We start from the raw sequence: 18571 nt of genomic DNA on the forward strand, positions 1-18571 counted from the left end.
TTCTATCTTTTGGGGGTTTTTTTATTCACATTTCCCCCCAGTACAGATGCTCAAATTGAGCTGTGGGGAAAACTGGACCATTCATCTGCAAAGTCCCAAAGCTGGTCCCGGCATGTCCAGGTGACTGGTAGCAGCGGCCGTGGTTCCTGCTGGTCCATCACTGGCGTCTAGGCTGAGACACATCCCCGCCTGTGCAACTGGCCCAGGATCGGTCCCTCCACGAAGGGCCAGGAGGCAGAGTGCTGCCCTCCGAGCGCTGCCTCTGAGCCCGGGCCACCAGGGGCACCTGTCACCAGCTTACATCGGCGAGTTGCGTGCACACGTGCCTCACTCACATGAAGGCCGAGACGAGGCCTTCCAACCTTCAGGCACACCGACCACCACTCAGGAGAGGCCGAGGCCTGTTCCCCCAAGTTCATGATCAATCCACACCCCCACGTCCGCACACGGCCTCTGGAAGCTCTCTCCACCCACGTCCGAAGTTCAGGAGCTCCAGTGCTCCAAGAGCCTTTGCTTGCAAGCCCCATCCCTCCCGTGCAGATTGTCCTCGGAGAGAATGTTCTTCCTGTCTCTTGCTGCTACTTGACTCAGGAGGCAGCTGTGCCTTTGATGCACTGTTACAGCTGAACACAGCTAAGACAGTCTGAGCTAATAAAGATGGTTCACAGTCTGTGGCCCGCGATGTCCCCTTGGATGGAAAAACATTTCAAAAAGACTTAAGGCCACTGGTGTCTCTCCCCTGGGCCACAAACTCAGAGAAACTCCAAAGGTGAAGCTCATCACGCAAGCCACTAAGGAGGGAGGGAGCCTCAGAAGCCAGGCTGGCAGCCCCTTGCCCCAGCGTGACACCGGGCACACCAGCCCGGGGGGGCCACAAGCCACTGCCCTGACAGGTCATCAGCAGCCGCTCAAGCATGACCTCTGTCACCGAGGAGACCAAGCACCATTCAGGAGCCAGTGCGTGCCTCCCCTAAGTCAGGAAGTCCTGACGAGGTGGTAAGTACCGTATCAGCCTCACGCTAGAGAAGGGATGAACCCTGGGCTCAAGCCAAACGTGGCACAATTTTGTGAAAGTCAAGAAACGCCAACTGCCCTCAAGGACGGCTCAAAGCATGAGAAAGAGATGACGCCAGCTGCACACACAGCTGGCCCCCCCCTCGCGCGTCTGAGGGTCCCCAGTAGGCAAGGCGGGGCTCTGGGGTGAGGCAGCCTGGGGCAAGAGCTGGGCTGGGAGTCGCAGGAGTCTGAATGGTGCTGACTCCACTGTCACTGGCTGTGTGGCCCCGGGGAGCCTCTTAGTCTGTCTGAGCTTCAACTTCCTCCCCTGGGACGGAAGACCACTACCTCGCCCTCCTGGATGGCCTGAAGGGCTAGAGACCATAAGCCCAGCACAAGTCAGGCTAGCCTTCCCTAGCCTAGAAGGACCCAGCAGTGGGAAACCACCAGGAGACGCACCAGGGGAATGCAAGGCTGTGCCACCAGAGGGCATGGCAAACCCATTGGTCCCATTTACCCACGAGGCCCAGGATCCCAGGATGAAGACACTGGGAAAGGAGAGAAGGCCAGAAGGAAGACAACTGTGGGCAGATACAAAGCCCTCCTGAGAGTGGAGTTTTCCAAACTGCTCCTAATAGCTAACTTGGCGGCAGCAGGCATTTCTCAGGCACGATCTTTCCTATCCTATGGACCAAGCTTCCGATTCTCCAGAGTTAGGATTCGGTGCCGGTTTTTTTCAAAGAGTTCTAACATTTTCTGCATGTTGTGGTCGGCCTCGATCACCTGGAAATGAAACACAGGGGTCACAGGGCTGCACCTGACCTCAACATCCTCCTCCCTTCACAGAAGGAGAGACAGACAGAGGCAGGCAGGATGAGGCAGGGAAAGGCACAGAAGCCCAAGGTCACAGGCAGGAGAACAAGCAAGTCAGGACCAAGCTACAACCAGTTCTAGGTCAATCCACATTCTCAACCGTATTTTCACTTAAGAACCCAGGACAGTCATCTGAGAATGAATTTTTTTCTCATCATTTTCTATCACCTACTTTTCTATAAAGAGGGGAAAAAATAAACTCTCTAGAAAAATCCAGTAGAGTAAGATCTCACTTTCCAGCAACCTCACTGCCTGGAAGAGCCGTGAGCACAGTGTGTGAGCAGCCCAGACAGATGTCCCCAAGGCCAGGCACACTAGTGGGCACACAGCCCTCCCTCGGTTCCCACGCTGCTCACACACTCCGAACAGTTCACGGGACCCATCTGCCCGCCTGGAGAAACTCTGAGCAGGAGCAAATCAGAAAATGAGGGCGAGGGAAACACTGACTGGGCAGAAGCATCGAACAGTTAGAAATGGTGAGTGTCAGCAGGAGAAGGTGCGTAAGGGGAAAGCACAGGCGCTCACAGGTATTAGCAGTCCGAAGCAAACAGTCCTACACACCTCAGCACCTCCTAAGGGCATCCCTGTGTGACAGACCAGAACAGCAACTGGCGTTCCTTTGGATGCCCGGGGTCACCATGACAAGGTGCAATGAGGTTCTGGGCCAGTCACCCCCTGGAGGACGGACAGGTGCATCAGGAAGACCACCATCCCAAGCAGTTAAGGCCAAAACCCAGGTCCAGGGGCTCTGGCCACCTGGAACATTCCTCTAGGGACGATGCTGGATAAGTGAGATGCTACTGTGTCACGGGTGTAGTGACAGTGGGACAGGTCACCTTCTCCCAGGTGTGTTCAGCTCACTAAGACTCAATCCAGAAAGGGAACTGAGAGATAGGGTCCCTTCCACCCTCCCTGCTTCCTTCTCTCAAATTCTCCACCTCTGAGGGACTTGGTCCTTGCTTCCCTAGACTGCAGACTGGCCGGCATGCCCATGGGTCATTCCTCCTTCTGGAGAATTTTTTTGCCCCCTCAGGGGAACTTACCAGAACGGGGGCTGCCACGGGGAAAAGGCTCCCTTTGATGAGCCACTCCTCGTACAGGTGGTGAATAGCACCCAGGTAGTCCTGTGGGGGGGTGGGGAACACAAGAGCTGTCAGGAGCAGGGAGGGGGGCAAACCTCTCCCCTTGGGGGGCTCAGGCAGGTTGAGGGAAGGTCAGTGAACACGGAGCACCACCCTGGACAAAGGAGCCTGCAACAGCCAGCCTGACTCAGGTGGGCCAGGCTGAACGCAGCCAAGCACCCCGACGGCCAGCCCCGACGGCACAAGTCCGAAGTGTCCCTCCAGGGGCTTCCCTGGTGGTCTAGTGGTTAAGAATCTGCCTTGCAATGCGGGAGACACCAGTTCGATCCCTGGTCAGGGGAAGATCCCACACGCCGCAGGACAACTAAGCCCGTGCATCGCAGCTACTGCGCTCACGTGCTGCAACTACTGGAGTCCACGAGCCCCAGAACCCATGTTCCGCAACAAGAGAAGCCACTGTAAGGAGCCCACACACAGCTCGAGAGCAGCCCCCACTCACTGCAGTTAGAGAAAGCCTGCTCGCAGCAGCACAAAGACCCAGCCAGCCAAAAATCACTAATCAATTTTAAAAAACAGAATAGTTATTTAAAAAGAAAAAAATGGCCACCCTTCAGCATACTCGGCTCCACTGGCACTTCAGACACTTCCTACCCAGCTGGTCTCGTTTTCTGCCACCTCCCCATCAACAGGGCCATCATGACTGCATGGGGGCCTGGGAAGCCTCTGAACCCTCCCTCCATCCATCCCACCAAGAGGACTGCGGCGGCCCTCACTGGCCCAGGAGCCCCGCTCGGCTGCTCCCACCCCAACAGGCAACTCATAACCTATGGATCCTCGAAGGCTTCAGGACCAACTTCAGCTGGCAGACAAGGTGAGAGTCAAAGGAAAAGAGGCCCAGCCCTGCCTCAAAGGCAACCTTGGCAGGACTGAGTGGCACACTGAAAGTGAAAGTGAAATCCGCTCAGTTGTGTCCGACTCTGCGTCACCATGGTCTATGTCCATGGGATTCTCCAGGCCAGCATACTGGAGTGGGTAGCCTTTCCCTTCTCCAGGGGATCTTCCCAACCCAGGGATTGAACCAGTTCTCCCGCACTGCAGGTGGATTCTTTACCAGCTGAGCCACAAGAGAAGCTCAAGAATACTGGCGTGGGTAGCCTATCCCTTCTCCAGTGGATCTTCCCAACCCAGGAACCGAATTGGGGTCTCCTGCATTGCAGGCAGATTCTTTACCAAATGAGCTATCAGGGAGGCCCATGCTGGTTGCCAGCAAACACCTCCTCCTCCCAGCCCCGAGGCTCTCAGGTAAAATGCACTGCTGCCTCTTTATCCACTCGCGGGTTCTCGGCAGCAACAGACAGGTCTACAGGCCTTGTCAAAACCATTAAGACAATGTTCTGGATAGTGACTTGGGAGGACTCCAGCCTTGTCATTTCTTCCAAACATCTGGCTCACCGCACAGAGCTGCCATGCCGTGGCCAGCACAGTCCAGCCCCACCACGTTACACCCTCCCTCTATCACTCCTGTCTCCAGGTTGCAAAGAAGTTGCTCAGACCAAGGCTTGGGACTTCATGGCTGGAATCTACCCTCCTGGTGCCCAGGCAGGTCTCTGGAGCTGGACTGGCTGTCTAGTCCCCAGTCTAGCTCACCCTGAGCTCAGATTCCCATATCATCCCAGGAAGTGGTTGCCCAGCCTGTCTGTTCACCTCCAGTGGCATTCACACAGGACATTCAGTTCAATATTAACTGAGCAACCCCAAGGTGCCAAGCCCTGGGACACATGCTAGGGATGCAGAAGTGGTAAGATCTAATCTGAAAAGGTTCGTGGCAGCTTTGTAAGGGATGGGGAGCAAACACATAAAGTTTCAGAATATCTGTCCTAAGGGCTGTGACCTAAGAGGCTGGGGAAGCATAACAAAGGGAAGGTCAGGGAAGGCTTCCTGGAGGAGGTGATACCTGAGCTAAACCTGGAAGGCAAAAGAAACTGCTATGCAAAGACACATGTGTGTAACTCCACGGTAGGGTGCTTCCCTGGTGGCTCAGCTGGTAAAGAATCTGCCTGCAGTGCAGGAGACCTGGGTTTGATCCCTGGGTTGGGAAGATCCCCTGGAGAAGGGAACAGCTACCCACTCTAGTATTCTGGCCTGGAGAATTCCATGGACTGTACAGTCCGTGGGGTTGTAAAGAGTCAGACACAACTGAGCCACTTTCACATGGTAGGGAGTAGGGAAAGACTCTGTGTGTATGTGTGTGTGTGTGTGTGTGTGTGTGTGTGTGCGCGTGTGTGTGTGTAACCACAACTAGCTCTTTACAGCTGAAGCATGAAAAGGCGGGGAGTGGAAGGGGACGAAGCCCATCACGCAGGATCCGGATGGCATGCTACAAGTGAGGGCTGTAACCTAGAGAGTGGCGAGGCACCGAGGGGGTGGGGCTAGGGAACCGTATGCATGGTGTTCTCTATTAGACACCTCGCCGAGCACCCGTACTGGGGCTGGATTTCTGGGGGATGTGAATAGTGAGGGGCCAGGCCAGGAGAGTGGTGCAAGCCGGTTGCGACAGCCTGACTAGAGTCGACATGGCCCTAAACCAGCACCTGGAAGGGCGAGGGACTGGACAAACACCAGTGAGTTCCACCTCCTTCCCGGGCACAGTGCCAAGCCCTGGAGATGCAGAAGTGAGCAAGCGGACACATCATAGTGAGGGTCTGGGGGTGAGAGGGCACAAAGGCATGCCATCTTCAGGAGGTGGACTGGACAAGCCCTGGGGACACCCAGGCAGGAACTAGAGAAGGGACAGCTCTGAGCATGGCGGTACCCACCACTGAGTCCAGGGCCATAAGAAGTGAAGCGGACTTGGACACGCACAGGGTCTCCAACCTCAGAGGAAGTCAGAGTTCACCCTCCCACATGTTCAGTTCCTGTTTCTCTCCCTGTGACGAGGGCACGATGACCTCGCAGAGGGTGGGGCCGGGCTGGGATGCAGCCCCTTTCCCAGGGTAGAGGGGCTCTCACCAGTGGGATGACCTTCTCCTCTTCCCTGCATCTCATCTTCAGCCTCCGGTAACAGGTCTCAGGAGTGGTCCGGAGATAAACTGAGATTTAAAAATACATATATATGTGGTTTTCACTGCTCCATTCAAAGCTTGGAAGTGAAAGTGAAGGGTGGGAGGAAGGAAGGCACAGGGTCAGGGTGTGCAGAGAAGCATCTGCCCGCAGCACTGAGCAGGGGATGCAGAGCAGCTGTGCGGCCAGACAGGCATCTGACCCTTGCAGCGACTTCCACTGTCTTCCTGTGTCACGAGCCCTGCAGGGTCACTGTAAGGCTGAATGAAGTCCCGTGTGTAGACAAGAGCTTAGCACAGGGCCCAGCACCCGGCTGGTCTCAGTAACCGTTCGGGTTCCATCCCTCCTCTCTCTCTTATGAACTAAGAAAAACCCATCACATCACAGTGGACCCAGGGGAAAGCAGTTTGAGAAACATGGGCTTCTCCAGGAGGAACCAGAAGCCCGGTTCTGTGTGCCCTTGGGGAGAAGGCTGAGTTAACACAGGAAAGAATCACCTATGGAGAGGGCCCCACCCACCACCCCTGCTGGTTGGGGGCCCAGCCAAGCATATCCTTGGTGGGCCCAGGGGAGGGAGGCTGGGGAGGGGCCGTCTCACCTATCAAGTCGATGGACACGTCGATGTTGCTCACAATCCAGTCAAACCATTCCAACAGGACCACATAGTCCACTTCGGGCATTTTCCCACTGCAACGAGAGTTGTGAGGGTTTTATTCTCCTACAAGATAGCTCCTGGACTACATCACTCCCCCCAGAACATCTGGGCATGGCTTCTGCTGAAAGGGCACTGCCAGGGGCACCAAAGCAGAGTGTGATCACAAGACACTGGGCGGGCAGTGACGACAGGGACCCTAAGCACCTCCAACCTCCCGCTCCCTGGGACGGTTCGTGGTACCAGGTTGGCCAATAAGTTTGTGTCTATAACACCTCATGGAAAAACCCAAACAAGCTTTCTGGTCAACTCAATAAAATGCAGCAAGAGTCGTGGCACTGCCTGAGGGGAGAAATTCAGGATGTGAACTCTAAGCCAAGGAAGGGGCTATAAAGCCTGTCCCCAAAGCACAGGGACAGCGCCCAGGCTGGGAGGGGGAGTAGCAAACCCGTTTCACCTTTAGAAATGTATGTTATGGACATGATAGTGGATGCCCACTGTAGCATTCTTTGAAAAATAATGAAAAACTAAATCATGGTATATCTATGTAACAGAAAAACCATGCAGTCACTGAAAGATGATCCCATCAAATAATACTTTATGACATGGAAAATGCTCATAATCAAGTGCTCATCATTCAGTGAGAACAGTAGGATATAAAACTGCTGCATATACGGCATGACCCAGCCGCGTTATCAAGAGTGCTCATCCACACCTTCTGAAAGAAGACTGGAAAAAAACCACCGACGCCGGGAGCCAGTGTGAGGAATCCCGCCCGTGACAAGGTCATGAGGAAGGAAGCTGACATACGCAAGGCGTGCTCAGACTTCAGGGACCCCTCTGGAAATTCCTAAGCATGTACCCCAACAAAAATCTGCCGGTTTTTGTGATCTGCTTTTCCACTCTTCTGACATTTTCTGGAAAAAGTCAATTCAGGGCTTTAGTCTTCTGCATTTGAAAGAGTGTTTCAATCCAAAAACCCCTCTGATGGCTTTCTAGCCTGCCTGCAGGACTCATACAGCTGCGCATGCGATTGTTTGAGGCCTCCTGACCGAAGGAGGCACAGGAAGCTTAAAACATCCTAGGAATGTAGGAGCTTCCGAGGAGTCAAAATCTTTAGAATAGGACTGATTAAAAGTTTCATTTGTTGAGTCAATGCTTGCTGCCAAATTTTCATATCCTTTATTTTTAGATATAGTTGGTATATAGAAAAACAAGTAGTAGACCTTGTATTAGCAACATTAGATCTTTGAGTTAAGTACCTTCTTTGTTATAACCCACTGCACCTTTGTTCTATAGAGATGTAACTTTAGCGCTTTAAGGAGATGTAGATTAAAGAAAAACACTTCAGGGGAAACAAAATTAACATTCATTAAGGAAGAGAGCCAGAAAGTGTTAACAAGCCTCTTGGCCAAAAGATAATGTAAATCACCTGAGACCTTTTGTATACAAAATGATATACGGAAAGAATCTGGGTTGCGAACGCTACATAATTTTGTGTTACCCATTGATCTCCATGTTTTATCAAAAGTATAAAAGGCCTTCTGAACAATAAAGGAGGGGACCAGCTTCTCGGACCAGTTTCTCGAACTAGTCTCTCGGCCTGGTTTCTTGGGAATCTGGCTCCCCCCGTGTCTTTCTCTCTTCTTCTCTCCCTTTCCCTCTCTCTGCTCTTTAATTTCAAGCTGAATTTCCATCTGGGGCGCGGAGGCTCGCCAGGTCTACTTACTTGCCCTGGCTGTTAAGACCCTCGCAAAAGGGAGCTTAAGGCGAGGCACCCTTAGATATTCAAGCGGGTGCCGGTGGCCCAACGTAGATGGTGCAAATTCCTTGTCTGGAATTTTATTGGTCTTCCGCGTAAACCAAGCTATTCAGCCCTCTTCCTCCACTTAATCTTCCTACTACACTATAGTTTATTAATCTAATCTTATATCAATCAATAAACAAGTCTTTCCACGCCAACGCCGTCCACCCTTCAAATTCCCTGGATCCACCGGGGCTAGACCCCGGCACACCAGGACGTTAACAGCTTTTCTTTGAACAGTAGGACTATTGGAAATGTTTATCTCTTTCTGTATTTTCTAAAACTTCACAGCATACTAGCTCTCAAATCTCGACTTCACTTTCACTTTTCACTTTCATGCATTGGAGAAGGAAATGGCAACCCACTCCAGTGTTCTTGCCTGGAGAATCCCAGAGACAGGGGAGCCTGGTGGGCTACCGTCTATGGGGTCGCACAGAGTCGGACATGACTGAAGCGACTTAGCAACAGCAGCTCTCAAATCAGGGAACAGAATGGGGGTAAGAATTACTACATATTTAATGTGATAACTGGACAAGAAGAAAGGAAGGGGACTTCCCAGGCGGTCCAGTGGTTAAGGCTCTGTGCTTCTAATGCAGGGGGCATGGGTTTGAACCCTGGTCAGGGAACTAAGATCCCACATGCCACACTATTCAGCCAAAAAAATTGAAAAACCATAGTAATAGTTAAAAAATAAAATGCTATGCTAAGAAAGAATGCCTGAGAGAGAGACAGACCCAGCGTCTGTCCTCTGCCCTGGTGGAAACGAGCATGGAAGAGGTGGAGGTAGGGGCAGCAGCTGGAGGAAACAGACCAAGAGAGGAATTCGGCCTTTCAACGTCCTCCACCAGTCTTGACCATCATCTCGGATGGACCCAAACTGGGGATGACAAGGCCAGCTACGGGCGAGTGGAGGTGCCTGAGCTGTGTGTAGCTGGGGGAGCTTCTCACTGTTGACTAAAGAAGGGGAGGTGGGAGAAGAGCCTGGGAGAGAGGGTGGTCTGCAGCAGCCTGCCCCACTCCCCACCCGCTGCCCTGCTGCCAGATGCTGGGCACGGACTCCCACCTGGGGCAGGGGGCAGGGCGGGCATGGAGAGAGGTGCTCTGGAGATGACAGGCTTGAGCAGCCCTGCCCAGGGGCCCAAGTGACAGAGCACAGCAGAGACTGGAGGGGGGCTCCTCCTCTAGCGCTTGAGTCCAGCCGATGCCCTCAGGGTGAAAGAGCTGCGCCTGCCCAAGCAGCAGCAGATTGCGCACTGCCGGGGGTGGGGGCTGGGGTACCAGCGGGCTCCCCTGGTGGCTCAGATGGCAAAGAATCCACCTGCAAGGCGGGAGACCTGTGTTTGATCCCTGGGCTGAGAAGATCCCCTGGAGGAGGACATGGCAACCCCCTCCAGCATTCCTGCCCGGAGAATCCCCATGGACAGAGGAGCCTGGCTGCAATCCATGGGGAGGCAAATTCGGACACAACTGAGCGACTAAGCACAGCACGGAGCAGGGTGAGGACCCCCACCCTGAATGAGTGGGGGAGGCTTCGAAGGGGAGGCGGGAGGGAGGAAGTCCTGGGACACTGCAGAGGGGACTGAAAGTCAGGTAGTAGAGGTACCAACTTTGTGATCACAGGCTCTCCTCCAAGACTGCCACGCTGGTATGGCTGCCCACCCCCCGATTCTTTTTTCCTATCTCCTTAAAAGTAACCCGTGATCTATTCAGGGTCCATCCCACAGGCCTGAGCATTTACCTTCAGGGCAGACCTACTGGTCTCGGAGACATGCTCTCCCCTGGCCGAGGTCACAGGGGCCCAACCTGAGCAGTGAGACAGGAGGGTTTCCTGGGGTTTATGATAACCAGGCTTCCTCACTCTTAGAGGAAAGCACTGACAAGATACCCACCCTGTGGACAGCAGATGAGAAGCCCGGTTCTGCCACAGCCATTTTGTCACCAAGAGGGAATCATATATTGACACAAACAAGATAGAGAGTGCTGAACCACAGAGAAACAGCACTCTGTGGCTGTTGTTCAGTCACTAAGTCGTGCCTGAATCTTTGTGACCCCGTGAACTGCAGCACGCCAGGCTCCTCTGTCCTTCACTATCTCCTGGAGTTTCCTCAAATTCATGTCCAGCCATTTCATCCTTTGCTGCCCCCTTCCCCTTTTGCCTTCAGTCTTTCCCAGCGTAAGGGTCTTTTCCAATGAGTCAGCTCTTTGCAACAGGTGGCCAAAGTATTGGAAATTCAGCTTTAGCATCTGTGCTTCCAACAGAAACAGCACGAGGGCCACTGAATAAAACCGACCCCCAAGTCTAATGTTAAGACAGCCAGTAACACCCTCAATGTTCACGCTACTCTGAGCTGGGCTGCAGTTAGCTGCAGCTGAGACTATTTGATATTCAAAACACCACACCCCTCTTCTTGACATGTTTTCCTTCTTGGGAGCAAAGCTGACTCCAAGCACAAGAAGATTTGCAAAAAGGAAGCTGCTGATCAGCCCCACCCCCTCCACCAAACACAGGGCCTGGGGGACACAGCAGACTGGCAACTCAAGGTGGGGGCAGTGGGCAGCGCAGAGGGAAGGCCGCCCCACAGTCTCCCACATCACTGACACTGGACAGTCTGGTGTCAGACTGCCCGAGGACTTCACCACTGTCTGCGAGGCTCTGTGAAATCCCACAGCTGGGAGGATCCCCTTAGCTGTGGCCACCAAACTGAGTCACAACTCAGGACACACATAGCACAGTCCTAACTAAAACCAAACCGACTGACACCTCAGAAGTGCACGTGTGCAGGGGGGCACATGGAGATACGGGGATGGGGTTCATTCCTGAGGGGTCTCTGGGGCCTGAGAGCTGCTGCTCCAGGGGGGTCTCAGGACACCTCCTGGGTGGCCCAGGCGAACCCAGGGCTGAGGGCAGACAGAGAAAGCAGGGCTTCCTTTCCCGAAACTCTCCTTGGAGGTCCTCCATGCAGGTGGCTCCAGGGCAGCCTCCCTGAGGGCAGGATCCGGAAACCTCTTCCAAGATTGCCAAGAGCCATCTGCTGAGGGCTCCAGGACCACTGGCTGCTGGCTGGGCTGAATGAGGAAATGAGAGCTGGCTCCCGTGATTCTGGGGGATTTCAGGCAGCAGGCACTGTTTTACCTGTATCTAGTTTTCCTCCTGGGAGTCTGCCCAGCTCCTCCTGTGTCTGCCTCAGGAATGCGGTGCCCTGAACCACTCCTGAGGCACTGCTTTTATTTCCGCAGAACACACGGAGTGGGTAAGCCTCTCTGCAGACCCACCACTGGTGAGCTGAAGGGGTTTCACCGTGCCTTCCCGATCCCAAGCAGTAAAATTTGAGGTCCTGGGTCCACAGGAAAACTGCTGACTGGTCTGTTTGGCACAGTTCGCTGCCACCTTCCCCCTGAGGTCCAGAGAGCCCCTGGTTTGCACAGCACAACAAAAATCACAGACTCAAATGCCAGCCTCCTGTACACATTACTTACTTTACAAGACCTTGTGCAGTCAATGTCCGCCCCAATTTATAGATGAGGAAAACTGAGGCCCAGAGAAGACTGGCCTAACTGCTTGAGAAAGCCTGGCTCACCATGGCCCCCAAACCCATATGTCCCCAGTTGCATCACTCACCCCCGCCTCCCATGTCCCAGGGCATATCCAGTGTCTCTCTGGCCTCTGCCTGAGGAAAGCTGCAGCTCTCAGGCCTGTGACCCAGGCAGTGAGTGCCCACTCGGGACTGAGTAAGGAGGAGCCCAAGCCCAGGACCCACTGGGGTGGTGGGACCTGCCTGCTGTTCCAAACGCCGGGCCTTAATGGATGTCCCTGACCCCCAGCCCCAGGGGAGTCAGTGTGTCACTTCCCCAGCTGGGCCCCACTCGGTCCCCCTCTATACTCTTTGAAAACGCCAACCAGGCAATCCTCTAAAACCTGTGTGCTCAATGATTCCGCCCACGGGGCCGGGCCACACAATGGCCTGCCCGGCCGCCTTAACTGCCGAGTCTCCCTCTCCACCTTCAGCTGTTCATTCCAGCAGCTGCCCACATCTCAGAAGCTCTTTAGGTCTTTTAAGTTTTTAAGGAGATTGTGGAACCAGAATCTTCCTCGTTGCCAATTAACCCCTGGTGGCATAACTGCACATTCTGCCCACCCCAAAGCCGCTGGGGTGGGGGTGTGGGCCGAATAGGCGGGTTTCTCCGCAGGGGAGCTCCTCAATTGTCCCAGGCCCAAAAGTTACGAAGGGCCCTCCAGACATTTTGCTTTCGGGGTTAGAATTCCAGTCTGTGGGCTTCTCTGGGCACTCAGGCCTGCAACTGCAATCATCAAGGCCAAGCCTGTCCTACTTCCTTCCGTCCCAGTCCCTCCAGACTCCAAGCCAAGGCTGCCAGGGCTTCTGAGAAAGGGATCAACCCAAGGCTGAAGGGGCAGCAGTAAGGGCCGTCCCCACACAAGCTCCCAGGTAGGAGCCGACATCCCACACAAGCCGTCTTGTGGTTCCCAGCACCCAGTCGAACTCCCCCGGGGGAGGAACCACAACATCCTATTCTGGGTACGAGCAAAGGATTCAGTCAAACCCAGCTCTAGATGTCACTTGGTTTAGGCTCACAGTGATGGTAGTCTATATTTGCGAGGAGGCGAAACCTCTCCAAACATCTACCCTCACAGGACCACTTCACTGGGAAGGCCTGCTGCCTGGAGAGAAGCTGGGTTTCTACCCTTCCTCCCTGTCATCACTTCTTTAGCTCTGGCCAGAATGCTGTTGACTGAGCCTGCAGAAAGAAAACCCTGAGCGTGGAAGACACCCAGAGACCCTGAGCACAAAGGGACTACAACAAACACCCCAGCAACCAAACTCTGAAGCCACAAACACGAAATGAAGAAACCGCAGGTGGTGCAGGCAAATGAGGAAACCCTGCCCCGTGAAGACCTTGCATCTCGGCGGGCCGCCTCCCCCCACGCCACACACAGCCGCTCACAGGACTGGGCTCTTGCTTTCACAACCCCAAAGGTCCAGGTGAGGCCCCGAGGAAGCCACAGGGGCAAAACGCCCAGGGACACCAAACGCCCCTGCCCCCAGAGACACCTGTGTGAGGGAGTCTGCTCGCGTAAGGGCAGAAGATGAGTAAAACCGCAAGTGACCACTGGAGGGGCTCCCTCGTCCTCCTCGCTCCTCTCCTCTGCCCGTCCTCCCTGCGGCAGCCCCAGCGCAGAGCGAAGAGCTCTGTAAACCTAGCAGTGGACACCCCTGCTCCATGGACACCCAGGCAGCCAGGCACACACGGGGCTCCAGCATCAGAAGCGCTGCCTGCCGGAAGGGCAGAGCCCACAAGAAAGTTCTGAGGATGAAGGACAAAGCCCAGTCAGGACTTGCCCTGGCTGCCCACCCCAACCCCACAGCACTGAGGAGGCCTGGAGGGGATGGATCCTCGGCAGCTCAGGACCCAGGGAGAAGCCTTTATGGACCCCTCAGAGGAAGGGGTGAGAAACGGCTGGGGGACAAGTCTGGCTGGAGACCAAAGACCTGCCTCAGGTCCCGACACCCAGCAGGAGTTAACAAGTGTCACCCAGGTGCCAGCTCTGTGCTGGGTCCCAGCTAGGCCAGCAGACCAGACATGCTCTTTGTCTTCAAGGAGCTTACAGTCCAGTTGGTGGGGCATGTGACAGACAAGAAGTACATGTATACTAAGCTAAACTGCATGAAACTGCCATTTTTATAGGTCACAGTTGGTCAAGTTTTAACAATTTCATATGGTTCAACCTAATTAGAAGTTGTCTTAAATACTATGAAGGAAACCAATAGAAAGAAGTGATTTTCCCTGGTGGTCCAGTGGCTTAGACTCCATGCTCCCAATGCAGGGGGCCTGGGTTCAATCCCTGGTTAGGGAACTAGATCCCATATGCTGCAACTAAGAGTCTGCATGCTGCAACTAAGGATTCTACATGCCAAGAATTAACCAATCAATTTAAAAAGAGAAAAGAGTAACAGGCTCAACCCATCTGGACAAGGGGGTTGGGGAGGCTGGGGAGAGGCGATGTGCAGGACCACAGTTGTAGATGGGAGAACCAGGGAACTGGGGTGTACAGAGTAGAAGCAAGATACTGAGACCAGCTCTGAGAGGGATGAAGTTCAAGGCAGTAGGAGGCAATGATGTGGGGGAGATGGCAAGGAGAGGCGAGCAGGCACACAGCTAACAGGAAGGGAGGGGCGGGGAAGAAGCTGAAACTTCAGACCCCAGCCTGCAGCCCAATTCCCCCAAGACCCTTAAACATCAGCAAACAACTGAGCACAGGAGCGGAGGGCCCCACACTTCTGAGGCTGCAGCCCTGAGGGCGCCCAGCCATGTCTGTGTGGTCGAGTCTGCTCCCGTGAGGACAGAAGACATCTTCAAGTGAAAGCGCAACAAGTGCCACGCACACCGTGCTGGACTGACGGCTCTGCTCTCTCTGACTCTCCACCCACCATGTCTTGTCCCACTCTGCTACGTAACCCGAAAGGACCCTGCCCCCTCTCAGACTGGGGTCAGCTGGTGTGACCTGCTTTGGCCAATGGAGGGCAGCCAACATGAAGTCGAGACCTGAGAAAAAACTAGCGCTTCTGCCCTCTGGCCATCGCCATGGGAAGTGAATGCCCAGGCTGGCTCACCGGTCCCAGAAGAGGATCAGCAAGCAGACGAGAGATGAGTCACCCCAGTCACCCTCCCTGGGCCACCCCAGACCTGCCAACCCCTGGATGTGTCATCAAGCCCAGCCAAGGTCAGCAGAGCTGCCAGGCTACCCTCCCTGGACAGTCGAGCCATCAGTATGGTTGGCTGCTATACCATGTATCTGTCAATTAGTAAATGAGTTCCAATTTTATTTCTAAAAATTTAACGGTTGAATAAATTATCGATTGTGCAAACTACAATACCTTCTGTACAAGTTTTCTACAAAAACGTATCTTGCACTGTGAATTGACCGCTCCATCAACCGTACAGGCAACATCTAAAAGAAAACAAATGTTATTTACTAAACTCAGGCAGGAAGGTCAGGAAGCCTGAACAATGACTGTTGCTCCCCTGTCTCTGGTCTATGCTGAATACAGAACTGAGACGCCACCGGGGAGGGGTGAGGGCGGACAACAAAGAACCGTGTGTCCAGCCTCCTTGGCCCTGGACCCTCCCTACGCCCTGAGGCTCGGTGGTCAGTGCAGCAAGGCGGGGCGGAGAGCCTGTGAGCTGCAGCCTTTTTCATGGGAGGGGTGAGGCTCTATTGGACTGTGGGTTTGGGGAGTGCTAGAAAAACTGCTAAGTGACGCCCAGGAAAGTGGTGGCAAGTGTGAAGTGTGGTAACTATTAATGACCCAGCAGGTGCATCCATGGAAGCAGAGGCAGAACTTTGAGAGGACAGGGTGTGGCTTTCTGCAACCCCAGCAGCAGGCCTGCCAACAGCTGCAGGCTGGTGAGGATCACGCAGTCCTTCACGACTGTAAAGGACCATGACCTACAGCAGGGGAGGACAACACTGATGGCGCCACTCTCCGCCAGCAGGCTCAGACCCTCCACGAGGCCTTCCCTTTGTCCATGGTGTCCCATTGGGAAGGGAGAGCTGCCCTGACTCCAGACACTTGAATGGGCAAACACTGCTCTCACTCAGCCTGCCCATGGCATCCACTGGGACCTGGACCCACAAATCAGAGGCCGATTCAAAGCCACAACCTGATTCAAAGCCATGTCCTCTCTCTCCTATCTGTCCATCCATCTTCCTTTCTATTCTTCCATCCTCTCCTTACTTCCAACTCTCTCCTACCCATCTTTTGTAGCTCCCCATTTATCCCTCTTTTATCCTCTTTCCTAGTCTGTCCACCTCTCTTTCTCTCTCTCTGCCTCCTTTCTGATACATTTCATTAAACAGAGGAACACACATATGGCCCATTATATGTAGATATACTAGACACAATTTCTGTTTGCAACTGAGTGCCCATTCAGGAAAAAGTAGGGCAAGTGCCAATCTCAGATCCTCTGACATGTAACTTTTAGACAGATCTCTGGGCTTCCCTTGTGGCTCAGCTGGTAAAGAATCCACCTGCAATGCAGGAGACCTAGGTTTGATCCCTGGGTTGGGAAGATCCCCTGGAGAAGGGAAAGGCTACCAACTCCAGTATCTTGGCCTGGAGAATTCTATGGACTGTGTATAGTTCGTGGGGTCACAAAGAGTTGGACATGACTAAGTGACTTTCACTCACTCACTTGGAGAGAGAGAAATTCAAACAGTTCTACTGTATCTTTCTTCATTTTAAAAAACACAGATTCATAGAAGGATGAGAGCTATGGCTGCAAGTGCCCAGCCCTGCATCAAACCGCCAGCCAAGTGGCTGTGTCAAGAGACACTGGCCAGCGGATGTCCCATCTCCTGTAAGGAGAGCCTCCAAAGCCAGTCACTCAGGCTGGGCTGCCATTCTGAACCACAGGTGCCAATCTGCATCTCCTCAGAGCCCCTGTTCACACCCCCCGGCTGACGAAAGGGGCCAAAGCAGCCATCTTTGTGCCCAGGTAATTTGCCCCAATACCTGATTGGCCCAGGGCTGGACACCGACCCAAGCTGAGCCAATCAGGTTCTTTCTCTCAAGAATCTGAACCAAGAACATGAACAGGCCTCCTGAAGGTTAGGTCCACGGTTCTCATGCAAACAAATACGGCCTGCATTAAAATCACCTGGAGGGCGCGATAAAACCCAGATTGCTGGGCCTTATCTCCAGAATTTCTGATTCAACAGGTCCAGGATGGGGTCAGAAAATGTGCGTTTCTAACAAGCCTCCAGGTGCTGCTGCAGCTCCCAGTCTGGGGACTACACTTTTGAAAACTGAGTTAAAGGGCATTGAGCCCAGGAGCCGGCAGGTCATGAAGACTTGGGCTCACGTGGCATCCCAGCAACTTCTTGGCTGGCTGAGGGTGGGGCTAGGGGCCCTGAAGCCTGGTCCTCAGAGAGCAGCAGGACCAGAGACCTGCACTCCAGAGACAGAGAAGGCTGAGCAGCTCCTTGTAAGGTTTCCCTTCCTGGCAACCAAATGCCCCTCATTTGAAGAAAATTGAAACCAAGGATCTGAGATGTACCTGCGGACGAGTGTGCTGGTCGAGCATGGTGAGCTGCACGTACGTCTGCAGCGTGAGGCCCCATCGACAGGCATCCCGGTACATCAGACCCTGCGGGGTGGTGGGGGGTTGGGGAAGAATGCAGTGCTGGATCTGCAGGACTCCCCGACTGTGGACCCAGACCCCACCCATCCCTTTCTAGCAGCCAGAGCTGAGCCTTCTGACCGGGAAGGAGGTGGAAGGAGCAGAGGCACATTACAGCCCCTGTTTGCTGGGTCCATCCTTGGCAAAGTGCACAGGGTAGCTTCAGAGGGAGCCTGCAGCAGCCCGGAGCATAGCCAAGTGCAAACCCCAACTGGAGGTTTACCAGGGAACCTGCAAGGAGACCTGGGTTTCTTCTAGGAGCGGGTCGGGGTAGAATGAGCAGCTGGAGACTGCTCCCCCACCCCCACCCCACGGAGCCGGGGCGAAGCACTTGCAATGGTTTGGGACAGCCAACAGGAGGGCTCCAGGCTCCTTACACGCCCAGCCAGGCCTCAGAGAACCTTGACCTCAGAACATCAACCTGCCACCGTTTCCCTGTCCCCTCGCCCGGTGCACAGTGAGGACACACCTCGTGCACTAGCACCGCCGTTCCCGTACACTTGAGAAGCTGGCGGTTCACACAGGAAACCGCACACTCACCAGAGGATTATGGCCTCGGACGTTTCTCCACTTGGGCACAGGCTCTGTTAACACCTGCCAAGAGAGAAGACGTCAGAGAGTGGCTGCTCCTCAGTTCTGAGCTCCGTGAAGGCGGATGAGCGTTAGGGGTAGGATGGGGACAGAGTCAAGACCTGGGCACCCAGGCTGGGCTAAAACAGTGGAGCAACCCTCCCTGCAAGGTCAGAGTTCCATCTAGACACGGTTCCTGGTGTGACTTCCAAAAAGGATCTAAGACCCTCCCTGTCCACCCCGTATACAAGTATACGCACATATCCCCTCCTCTGCTGCCATGGGGGCTCCTCAGGGGCAAGGGGAGTTCTCCCAACCACCCCTCCTGTTTTCCAT

The 18571-nt window shown here is 54.2% G+C and overlaps 1 protein-coding gene across 7 annotated transcripts in view; it reads right to left on the reverse strand.

Moving 5' to 3' along the window:
- Positions 1-18571, reverse strand: part of TK2 (thymidine kinase 2) — a 27609-nt gene continuing 9038 nt past the window's right edge. For 4 of the 7 annotated variants that reach the window (XM_060398371.1, XM_042231750.2, XM_060398369.1 and 1 more), the window contains 7 exons: positions 18206-18259; positions 17543-17632; positions 15361-15434; positions 6610-6698; positions 5961-6040; positions 2913-2993; positions 1-1779 (listed from right to left, as the gene is read on the reverse strand). In XM_060398371.1, the coding sequence (XP_060254354.1) occupies positions 1681-1779; positions 2913-2993; positions 5961-6040; positions 6610-6698; positions 15361-15434; positions 17543-17626 (507 nt within the window). In that variant the 5' untranslated portion in view covers positions 17627-17632; positions 18206-18259 and the 3' untranslated portion in view covers positions 1-1680. Of the gene's footprint in view, positions 1780-2430; positions 2545-2912; positions 2994-5960; positions 6041-6609; positions 6699-15360; positions 15435-17542; positions 17633-18205; positions 18260-18571 lie in introns of those variants that run through there. The other 3 variants (XM_060398370.1, XM_042231749.2, XM_060398367.1) reach the window with 2 other exon arrangements.

Source organism: Ovis aries, chromosome 14 (assembly GCF_016772045.2).
Source record: "Ovis aries strain OAR_USU_Benz2616 breed Rambouillet chromosome 14, ARS-UI_Ramb_v3.0, whole genome shotgun sequence".
Lineage (NCBI taxonomy): Eukaryota > Metazoa > Chordata > Mammalia > Artiodactyla > Bovidae > Ovis > Ovis aries.